Source organism: Mustelus asterias, chromosome 5 (genome assembly GCF_964213995.1).
Source record: "Mustelus asterias chromosome 5, sMusAst1.hap1.1, whole genome shotgun sequence".
Lineage (NCBI taxonomy): Eukaryota > Metazoa > Chordata > Chondrichthyes > Carcharhiniformes > Triakidae > Mustelus > Mustelus asterias.
Window position 1 is genome coordinate 142,157,209 of NC_135805.1, and position 12,042 is coordinate 142,169,250.

The 12,042-nt window shown below is 44.2% G+C and overlaps 1 protein-coding gene across 1 annotated transcript in view; it reads left to right on the forward strand.

Annotated features, from left to right (window-relative positions):
* The first annotated feature begins 944 nt into the window (after positions 1-944).
* slc17a5 (solute carrier family 17 member 5) overlaps positions 945-12,042 on the forward strand; it is a 42,615-nt gene continuing 31,517 nt past the window's right edge. Inside the window, exons 1-3 of the mRNA XM_078213428.1 lie at positions 945-1,236; positions 5,953-6,146; positions 11,119-11,352. Of these exons, the coding sequence (XP_078069554.1) occupies positions 1,107-1,236; positions 5,953-6,146; positions 11,119-11,352 (558 nt within the window). The 5' untranslated portion in view covers positions 945-1,106. The remainder of the gene's footprint in view (positions 1,237-5,952; positions 6,147-11,118; positions 11,353-12,042) is intronic.

Genomic DNA, 12,042 nt, shown 5'->3' on the forward strand with positions numbered 1-12,042 from the left:
TACATAGTTTGTGCACAGTCTGTGTTGCATGTACACTGTTTGTACACAGTCTGTGTTGCCTGTACATTGTTTGTACAGAGTCTGTGTTGCCTGTACATAGTTTGTCCACAGTCTGTGTTGGCTGTACACAGTTTGTCCACAGTCTGTGTTGGCTGTACAGTTTGTATGCAGTCTGTGTTGGCTGTACACAAGTTTGTACACAGTCTGTGTTGCCTGTACATAGTTTGTGCACAGTCTGTGTTGCATGTACAGTTTGTCCACAGTCTGTGTTGCCTGTACAGTTTGTCCACAGTCTGTGTTGCCTGTACACAGTTTGTGCACAGTCTGTGTTGCCTGTACACAGTTTGTGTTGCCTGTGCAGTTTGTGCACAGTCTGTGTTGCCTGTACATAGTTTGTGCACAGTTTGTGTTGCCTGTACATAGTTTGTGTACAGTCTGTGTTGTTTGTACACAGTCAGTGTCACCTGTACATTGTTTGTACACAGTCTGTGTTGGCTGTACACAGTTTGTACACAGTCTGTGTTGGCTGTACACAGTTTGTAGATGTCTGTGTCGCCTGTACATTGTTTGTACACAGTCTGTGTTGGCTGTACACAGTTTGTACCCAGTCTGTGTTGCATGTACACAGTTTGTACACAGTCTGTGTTGTATGTACAGTTTGTACACAGTCTGTGTTGCCTGTACATAGTTTGTCCACGGTCTGTGTTGCCTGTACGTAGTTTGTCCACAGTCTGTGTTGCCTGTACGTAGTTTGTACACAGTCTGTGTTGCCTGTACACAGTTTGTACACAGTCTGTGTTACCTGTACACAGTTTGTACACAGTCTGTGTTGCATGTACACAGTCTGTGTTGCATGTACACAGTTTGTACACAGTCTGTGTTACCTGTACACAGTTTGTACACAGTCTGTGTTGCATGTACACAGTCTGTGTTGCATGTACTCTGTCAGCAGAAGCTCTACAGCAGCCTGACCGATGACGAGCTGGAGCCTGTGACGTGGCGCGCGCTCGGGCTGTGTCGTGCACCCGCCGCGCGCTCCCTCCCGGCTGTGCGCGCGCGCTCCCGCCAGTGCTCGCCGGGGGGGGGGGGGGGGAGGAGTTGTTGTCATGGAGACGGGGGCAGATGTGCGCGTGACGGGAAGGCCGCGATCGGGGAGCTGCAAGATGGAGCGATTCGGGGAGGAGGAGGAGGAGGACCGGCAGCCGCTGCTGAGCGGGGAGCCCAGGACAAAGGCGGGTGAGTCCCGGCCCGAGGCCAGCACTCTGCCTCATCCCTGAGGCGGTGTGGAGGAGGCCATTCAGCCCATCCAGTCTGTACCCACAGCAATCCCACCCCTATCCCTGTAACCCCAGGTATTTACCCCAATCCCACTGGCAGTAATTTACTGTGACCAATGCACCTAACCCTGGTTCAGCCCATCGAGGCTGCACCCCCATCATCACACATATTTACCCTGACACTGAGGGAGAATTTAACATGGTCAATCCACCTAACCAACACGTCTTCCAGACTGTGGGAGGAAACCGGAACACCCGGAGGAAACCCACGCAGACACGGGGAGAATGTGCAGACTCCACACAGTCACCCAAGCCGGGAATCGAACCCAAGCCCCTGGCGCTGTGGGGCAGCAGCGCTAACCACTGTGCCATCGTGATGTTCAAATTTCACCATCTGCCACGGTGGGATTTGAACCCAGGTCTTGCTGTAGTTCTCTCAATTACTCGTGCCATTGCCTCCCCAAGAAATCTTCCGCGGTCTGATTTGAGCCTTGCTCCCCAGAGCATTACCCTGTGTGTCTCCATCCAGTGACAATACCTCTACTCCACCTCCTCCCTGCAACTTATGAGCAATTTAGCATGGCCAATCCACCTAACCTGCACAACTTTGCACTGTCGGAGGAAACTCCCGCAGACACGGGGAGAATGTGCAAACTCCACACAGACTGTGATCCAAGTTGGGAATCGAACCTGTGTCCCTGGTGCTGTGAGACAGCGGTGTTAACCACAATGCCGTCCCCTTGGAGGGCAGTACATACAATTCTCTAGTCTAATATGTCATTTAATCACAAAAATCTTTCTGGAAGTGCTGGGGGCACATAAGAACAAATTAGGAGAGAATACAGGGAGGGGGGATGCGGACACATGATAAAACATTGGCGGGTAAAATAAAGCAAATTCCCAAGGTGTTTTATGAGCATGTTAAGGGGAACCAGGGAAAGAGTAGGGCCCATTAGGGATCAAAGTGGAAATCTATATGTTAAGGGAAAAGATGTCGGTGAGGTATTAAAGGAGTATCTAAGTTCACTAAGTAGAAGGACGATATAGGTAAAGAAAGCGGGAGGGGGACTGTGAGATAACTGAACAGATTAGCGTTGAGAGGAAGGGCTTAAAAGTGGATAGATCCTGAGGCCCAGATGAGATGTATCTTAGGCTGCTTTAGAGGCGATTGCAGGGGTTCTGATACTAATTTTCAAATCCTCACTGCCACAGGAGAGGTGCCAGGGGACTGAAGGACAGCTAATGTGGTACCATTCTTCCAAGAAGGGAAGTAGGGAAAAACCAGGTCATTATATACCAGTGAGTCAGTGATAGAGGAATTATTGGAAAAAATTCTGAGGAACAGAATTAATCTCCATTTGGAGAGGCAAGGATTAATCAAATATAATCAGCATGGCTTTATCAGGGAGATCATGTCTAACAAATTTGATTGAATTTTTTGAGGAGGTGCCTAGGTGTGTAGATGAAGACAGTGTAGTTGATGTAGTCTACATGGGTTTCAGTAATGTTTTTGACAAGGTCCCACATGGGAGACTGATCAAAAAGATAAGAACCCATAGGATTGCTAGAATTGGATAAAACACTGTTAAGCTGAGAGAAGGATAGAGAGACTACAAAGAACCACGTTCAGTGAGTGGGGAATAAGGTCTCACGCCAAATATAATTTGGGGAAGTGTGAGATTATTCACTTTGGTCACAAGAATCGAGAAAAAGAATATTTCTTGAAAGATGTACAACTTGTAAATGTGGTTGGTCAGAGAGACTTGAGTGTACTAGTACAAGGAACACAAAATTAGCATCAGATACAACAAGTAATTAGGAAGGAAAATTGCATGTTGGCCTTTATTGATTGAGGATTGGAATACAAGAATAAGGAAGTCTTGGTATAATTGTGCAGAACTTTGGGATCACAATGTAGGTATGAGTGCAGCCTTGGTCTCCATATCTAAGTAAGAAGTCTCACAACACCAGGTTAAAGTCCAACAGGTTTATTTGGTAGCACAAGCCACAAGCTTTCAGAGTGCTGCTCCTTCAAGAGGTGAGTGGGAGTTGTGTTCACAAACAGGGCATATAAAGACACAAACTCAATTTGCAAAATAATGGTTGGAATGCACGTCTTTACAGGTAATCAAGTCTTAAAGGGACAGACAATGTGATCGGAGAGAGGGTTAAGCACAGGTTAAAGAGGTGTGTATTGTCTCCAGCCAGGACAGTTAGTGAGATTTTGCAAGCCCAGGCAAGTCACAATCACATAGTCTGTCCCTTTAAGACTTGATTACCTGTAAAGACGTGCATTCCAACCATTATTTTGTAAATTGAGTTTGTGTCTTTATATGCCCTGTTTGTGAACAGAACTCCCACTCACCTGATGAAGGAGCAGCGCTCCGAAAGCTTGTGGCTAGTGCTACCAAATAAACCTGGTGTTGTGAGACTTCTTACTGTGTTTACCCCAGTCCAACGCCGGCATCTCCACATCATGGCTCCATATCTAAGGCAGGATATACTTTCATTGCAAGCTAAAGGTTCACTAGATTGGTCCTGTGATGTGAGTGTTATTCTATGATGAAATTGGGCCTATTCTCTCTGGCGTATAGTGTAATGGTTCAGGTCAGAAAATCCAAACTGTTTTATGGCGCCTGCCTGGATCGTACGTTTTGCATCTTGAATTTGGCTCGGATAAGCACGATAGGTTTCACTTCAGGTTCAAAAATGACCCACTAGGGAGCTTTTATCAAACAAAATTTATTTAAGAATATATTCAACATGTATAGTAAGAAAATTAGCAAGAACTTTTATCAATTACAAACAAGAGACAAAACAGCCACTATAATGTATAACCCTTAAAGATATCTAATGTGCTCCAATCAAACCAAAACCCTTGCCGTAGACAAAACCCTTAAAACAGGTTCAATACATCAAAGACTACTGCTCACGTGATAATAGAAATGGAGTCATTTGGCTGAAGTCTGCAGTTCTCTGGATTCACTCCGAACATTTTGAAGACAAGACAGTTTCCCAAAAGAGAGGCTCTGATCCAGTCCCCAACAACAGCAGATTTTCACCCTTCAGGAAAACAAGATCTTGTTTTCAGCTAACCAACAGAAGTTTCAAAACAACAGGGAGAGAGGGAAAACACTTCTTTATAGCTTGCTGTCCCTTCTAAAACTAAAACTGCAGCTCCAAACTAAAAATGAAAAAAAACTGTCCAAAAACACATGATCGTCCTCCTAACAATGCAGAACCGTAAAACTAATCCCAGAGTAAACACAAACAACCCCATTTAAGCCACTTTAGCAATAAAAGGACATTCCCAGTCAAGCCCCCACAACAATGACATCACTGAAGCTGAGAGCTGTAGAAAGCATGTTTAAAAAAAAAAGACCTTTCTTATAGCTACACTAACATCACGTTAGAAGAATGTAATGACTTTGCTGTACGTGCTATAATGAGTCCATGATTCCTTCTCACAAAATATTTTCAGACCTTTTTTTATCTTTCGCCACTCTTATTCCTGGTAACTAAAATCTCTCATCACTGGTACCATTCCAGTCAATCTCCACTGCATTCCCAAGACCTCCACATCCATGAAATCCGGCGCTAAAAATTCAACACAGTATTCCACCTGAGGTCTAACTGACTAACGAAGTCTTAGCATATTGTTCCTCTCTTCCTTTATAAAGCCAAGGATTCATTATTTTTAAAAAATTATCTTGCTGCTGTGAAAGATTTATGTATGTGGACCCTTTTTGCACCCCGCCCCCTACCGAGTATCCGAGTTTCTGCATTATTTGAGTGCAGCAAAACAGCTCTGGGAAAGGAAGATGTCAGGGTGTACATTTTTAAACGGGTTTATAGGAGATTGGCATGCACTGAACGCCACGGAATAAACAGGTTTATAATTAAAGATTTCACCTGGTGAAATTGCAATTATTTGTACAATATAATTAGTAATAAGGAGCTGACGTAAGGGAGGTACGCTGATTTTCATTAGCCCAATCATAAGGAAGTTCATTACTTTGTCAATTCATTTTCTTAACCTTTAAAGGGCTCATTCAATTACTTGACAGATACGGCCGTTTCATAACATTCTAGTGTGTCAGAGAAATTATCCTTGGCTTTTAATTTTACTTGCAAACCCAGTTCTGAATCCAGCGAATTCAGGATTTGCTTGATAGAATTGCAGCATATATTAAAATGTTCATTCAAATAGGTCGGTGTTGTGTGTCAGTAGGAAAATTAGTCTCATTTTCCAAAGTTGCGAGATGCTGAAAGTTGAAGAGCATCACAGCACCATCAGGCTGTCCTGCTTTTATGCAGCCTGCATAGGTAACTAGACCTTTATCTGGATTTGCTGATTCCAATTCTGAAGTGTTATTATTGAGATGGGTTTTACTGTCACACCTGTTCTTTATTCTTCAGGAAAATGGGTTGAGATCAATGGAGGCAGTGTGGCCTTAACAGTAGGTACTGAAGAAACTAGGAAAGAATGCAAAAGAAAACTAGAATTTAAAAGACTAATGGATAAAGTATCAAAAGATGGAACGTCCACTGATTCATTTGTATAAAAACATGGTTGGTTTTCCAAAGGATGCCACCATTTCAAACCTCTCTGTTTGTTAACTCCTGTAAGGTCGGTATATATTATTCAAACAACTGTTCTCTGTATTCCCTCCAGTATCGGCATGCTGCTCTTCTCGATTTGTCCTGGCGATTTTGGCCTTTTGGGGATTTTTTGTTGTGTATGCACTACGTGTGAACCTCAGCGTGGCAATGGTCGCAATGTTAGATAATGCAACTGTGCCCAAGAATGGGAGTGTTGAAGCATGTCCACCACATTCCAACTCTACTCAACACAATTATATGAAAAAGGTAAGATAACATTTTGTACCTCGAGCTTCTGAAGCCAGATGAATTACTCACCAGTATGTATTGGTACAAGTTATTATAGAATCCCTACAGTGCAGAAGGAAGCCATTCGGCCCATCGAGTCCGCAGTGACTCCCTGACAGAGCATCTTACCCAGGCCCATACCCTGCCCTATCTCCCTAATCCCACTCATTTACCCCACCAAATCCCCCTGATCTACTGATGCATTTTGGTAGAGCTAATGTAGGGGGGAGCTATACGATAAATGGCAGAACCATAAATGGTGTAGATACTCAGAGGGACCTGGGTGTGCAAGTCCACTGATCCTTGAAGGTGACGTCACAGGTGGTGAAGAAGGCATATGGCATGCTGGCCTTTATAGGACGGGGCATAGAGTATAAAATTTGGGGTATGATGTTGCAGATGTATAGAACGTTGGTTCAGCCGCATTTGGAATACTGCGTCCAGTTCTGGTCGCCACACTACCAGAAGGACGTGGAGGCTTTAGAGAGAGTGCAGAGGAGGTTTACCAGGATGTTGCCTGGTATGGAGGGGCTTAGTTATGAGGAGAGATTGGGTAAACTGGGGTTGTTCTCACTGGAAAGACGGAGGATGAGGGGGAGACCTAATAGAGGTGTATAAAATTATGAAAGGCATAGATAGGGTGAACGGTGGGAAGCTTTTTCCCAGGTCGGTGGTGACGTTCACGAGGGGTCATAGGTTCAAGGTGAGGGTGCGGAGGTTTAACACGGATATCAGAAGGACATATTTTACACAGAGGGTAGTGGGGGCCTGGAAAGCGCTGCCGGGAAAGGTGGTGGAGGCGGGCACACTGGGAACGTTTAAGACTTATCTAGATAGCCACATGAACGGAGTGGGAATGGAGGGATGCAAAAGAATGGTCTAGTTTGGACCAGGGAGCGGCGTGGGCTTGGAGGGCCGAAGGGCCTGTTCCTGTGCTGTATTGTTCTTTGTTCTTTGTAGGACACTGAGGGAGAACTTAGCCTGGTCAGTCCACCTAACATGCATATTTTTGGACTGTGGGAGGAAACCCATGCAGACATGGGGAGAACGTGCAGACTCCACACAGTCACCCGAGGCTGGAATCAAACCCGGGTCCCTGGCGCCATGAGTCAGCAGTGCTTTGTGCCACCTCTAATTAAAGATTACCAAACCTTTCAGCACAGAAATTGTAAAGAATGTGTATTTAGATGATCTATTTTTGTACATCTAATATTTCACAATTCATGTGGTAATGTTATGCCATGAATTGCTGCTGCTTCTCCAACCTGTTGCTACAGTGTAGATGCCCATGGCTATATTGCAAACTTGATATTATTGGAAACTCCTGAAATCAGTTTGAAGTGCTGGTGCTCTGAATTTTCTAAGTTGTATTATGGGACAGAATGTAGAACATTAGCACGATTGCATACACACAGTTCAAAAGTCACTACTTCCGATTTGAAGGAAATAATCCTGTGTGACAGCTGGGCTGGGCAGCTAACAATTTCTACAGTTGGTGCTTTGATTCTGGATACAGAACTACTTCTGGAGTCAAGTCTGTAGTGCAAGACCATAAGACATAGGAGCAGAATTAGGCCACTTGACTCATCAAGTCTGCTCCGCCATTCAATCATGGCTGATATTTTTCTCATCCCCATTCTCCTGCCTTTTCCCCTTAACCCCTGATCTCCTTATTAATCAAGAACCTATCTATCTCTGTCTTAAAGACAGTCAATGACCTGGCCTCCACAGCCTTCTGCAGCAAAGAGTTCCACAGATTCACCACTCTCTGGCTGAAGAAATTCCTCCTCATCTCTATTTTAAAGGATCGTCCCTTTAGCCTGAGGTTGTGCCCTCTGGTTCTAGTTTTTCCTACTAGTGGAAACATCCTCTCCACGTCCACTCTATCCGGGTCTCACACTATCCTGTAAGTTTCAATAAGATCCCCCTCATCCTTCTAAACTCCAATGAGTACAAAACAAGAGTCCTCAACCATTCCTCATACTCTTCATTCCATTCTTGTGACCTCCTCTGGACCCTTTCCAAGGCCAGCACATCCTTCCTTAGATATGGGGCCCAAAACTGCTCACAATACTCCAAATGGGGTCTGACCAGAGACTTATACAGCCTCAGAAGTACATCCCTGCTCTTGTATTCTAGCCCTCTCGACATGAATGCGAACATTGCAATTGCCTTCCTAACTGCCAACTGAACCTGCACTTTAACCTTAAGAGAATCTTGAACAAGGACTCCCAAGTCCTTTTGTGTTTCTGATTTCCTAAGCATTTTCCCATTTAGAAAATAGTCTGTGCCTCCATTCCTCCTTCCAAAGTGCATAACCTCACACTTTTCCACATTGTATTCCATCTGCCACTTCTTTGCCCACTCTCCTAGCCTGACCAAGTCCTTCTGCAGCTCCCCTGCTTCCTCAATACTACCTGTCCCTCTACATATCTTTGTATCATCTGCAAACTTAGCAACAGTGCCTTTAGTTTCTTCCTCCAAATCATTAATGTATATTGTGAAACGTGCAAGAGAACTAGTGCTTCATAATACAGCACTAATGATTCAGATGGGGGTATATTCTTCAGCAAAATAAATACTGTATTAGCAGAGCTGAATTAAGACACGCCCTTAAGGTCTGTGCCCTGGTCAAAAAGACAGCTGGCCATAACTTAGAAAGATGTCAGTTGGTTGTGTTATTTGCTATTCATGACAAACAGTTGGCTAGTTGTTATGCAGCTTTGTCAGTTTGGCACTGACACCCTATTGGCAGCATGCTGGCATCTAATGGCCCCAGTGGTGGGATGATGCAATTAGAGAACCTGGTGAACGGAGTTGGAAAACTGGAAATTGATGTTGGAACTTGACACCAGGGTTGGAATATACAGTGGGAACAACTTCTAATTTTTTAACGTTTATTTATTAGTGTCACAAGTAGGCTTACATGAGCACCGCAATGAAGTTACTGTGAAAATCCCCTAGTCGCCACACTCCGGTGCCTGTTCGGGTATTCTGAGGGAGAATTTAGCATGGTCCATGCACCCAACCAGCATGTCTTTCAGACTGTGGGAGGAAACCGGAGCAACCGGAGGAAACCCACACAGACACAAATAGTGACCCGAGCTGGGAATTGAACCCGGATCCCTGGCGCTGTGAGGCAGCAGTGCTAACCACTGTGCCACCCGTGTAATCTTCTATAATTTTCTATAGTTGTTCTTCCTAAAGTTGGGTATTAAATCGTCAGGCAGTACATTGCACGGACGGGAGGTGATTTTGCAGGGCAGGCCCCCACGAATTCTTGATGGATCCCTAAGCATTTGTCTGTTTGAAATGGAACTAGGAAGTGATTATTGCAATGTAGAGCAGTTGGAGTATGTGGCAAAAACTGCAAAAGCAGTTGGAAACTTGAGTGGCGAATGCTGCTCCAGCTCAGCACGTCAGCAAACTTTCAAAGCAGAAGGATAGTTTTTCATTATTTTTACATAACAGACCACAGCAATGTAGTTGACTCTCAAACTGGCCTCTGAAAAAGCCTAACAAGCTAATCAGTTGTCACCAGCACCTCCTCGAGGGCAGTTGAGGATGGGCACCAAACGCTGGCCTTGCCAGCGACTTCCACACTCCATAAAAGAATAAACAAAACTTGATACAGTTGAATGACCTTAAGAGATGGAGATGGTGAGTCGCGAAATTTTGAGAAAATTCAAAAGATTCCATGGGAATTTGGTTAACACTGCCGCCTTGGGTCTCTGTCTGTGTGGAGTCTGCACATTCTCCCGTGTCTGCGTGGGTTTCCTCCGGGTGCTCCAGTTTCCTCCCACAGTCCGAAGACGTGCTGGTTAGGTGCATTGGCCATGTTACATTCTCCATCAGTGTACCCGAACAGGCGCCGGAGTGTGGCGACTAGGGGATTTTCCAAAGGCTGTAGTTTTCGTATAAGGGGTGGCAGATTTAAACCTGAGATGAGGAGAAATTACTTTTCTCAAAGGGCCATGTGTCTGTCGAATTCATACCCCAGAGCGTGGTGGATGCTGGGATATCCAGTAAATTTAAGGAAGAGGTGGACAGATTTTTAATTACTGAGGGTTTGAAGGGCAATGCGGAGTGGGCAGGAAAGTGGAGTTGAGGCTGATATGAGATCAGCCATGATTGTATTAAATGGCGGAGCTTGAAGGGCTAAATTCCCTACCCCTCCTAGTTCTGATTTTTCTTATACCTTGAGGCTATTTTAATACGTTCGAAGCATTTCCCCTTGATCACGTGTAATACCTCCAATACAATACAATTCAAACCAAGTATCTTGATGAATCATTTTAAAGCTTATAAAGCTCTATTCCAGTGCACTGACTTCCTCCAGTCACGATGACGATGCTTCAGAGAGTTCATGCAGTAGTGGTTTCAATCCCACTAGAATTACTCAGAAACTGGTGACCAAACAGCAAATCAAAATTGGCTTCCTCCAAATAGCACCTCCCTCCCCTGTGACCTTGACCACCGAGAAGAACGAAACCAGCAATGCTACAAGAAAAAGTTCCTGTCTTAAGTTGTACAGTATCCTGAAAAGGGAACATTAATGCTTGCTCTTCCTTCATTATTGCTGAGTCAGCATCCTGGAGTTCTCTAGCTAACCACATGATGGCAGCATCAGCGCAAGCGCTGTACCGGTTCACCTTTTCAAGGCAACTAGATTTGATAGTAAATGTACACTTGCTAGTGCAACCCTCATCTTGAGAACAAAAAGCTGCTCAGAAATGCACCTTTCATGGAAAGTGGATGGTTGAAATATTTCTTCTGAATGATGTGTTGGTATATTAACAAGATGCCGAGCTTCATCATTTATTACTCCTCTGTGGAGGTTCAAATGTTTTGCAAATTGTGCACTTATCCTCAGGTTGATTATTTTACCTGTACTTTAAACATGAATAAGCTCTCCATTTAACTATGTTTGTTTTCAATTTGTCTCCACCAGGGCAAGGTATATAACTGGGATTCGGATATACAGGGATGGATACTTAGCGCTTTCTTCTTTGGTTACATCGTGACTCAGATTCCTGGTGGATATCTGGCAGGTCGATTTGGAGGGAAGCTGTTACTCGGCTTTGGTATACTGGGCACTTCATGTTTAACACTGTTGACTCCACCAGCAGCATCATTGAGTGCCTACTGCGTAATTGTACTGAGGGTGATTGAAGGTTTGGGAGAGGTATGGTCTAACACTTTTGTTTCATGTCTTTAAGCACTTTACATAATTGAAGCATTCAAATGTGTGGCATTTGTTACATTTAAATAACTGCTGGTTGATTTGTTCTCCTGTGATTTTGTTTTATTCATTCGTGGGACATGGGTGTTGTTGGCTGGCCAGCATTTATTGCCCATCCCTAGCCCATCTCAACTGAGAGTCAACCACATTGCTGTGGTTCTGGAGTCACATGTAGGCCAGACCAGGTAAGGACGGCAGATTTCCTTCCCTAAAGGAACATTAGTGAACCGGGTGGGTTTTTCCGACAATCGACAATGGTTTCATGGTCATCAGTAGATTCTTAATTCTAGATATTATTTATTTGAATTCAAATTCCACCATCTGCTGTGGTGGGAATCGAAGGCAGGTCCCCAGAACATTAGCTGGGTTTCCGGATTAATAGTCTAGTGACAATAGAACTGGGCCATCCCCTCCCCTTAAATTCCTAGAAATTATAGCACCTTCATTGGGAAGGAAGGTACTGAGTCAAATTGGCATTAATTATAATTTTATTAGAAAACAATGTGTATCTTCTAAAGTGTGGTGAATTGTATTGAAATTTTCTGTTATTATTAAATTGGGACCAGTTCACTTCAGGAATTCTCGCTCCTCTTGCGCCTACAGACAGCAATGAACCATTACGGTGCAGATTAA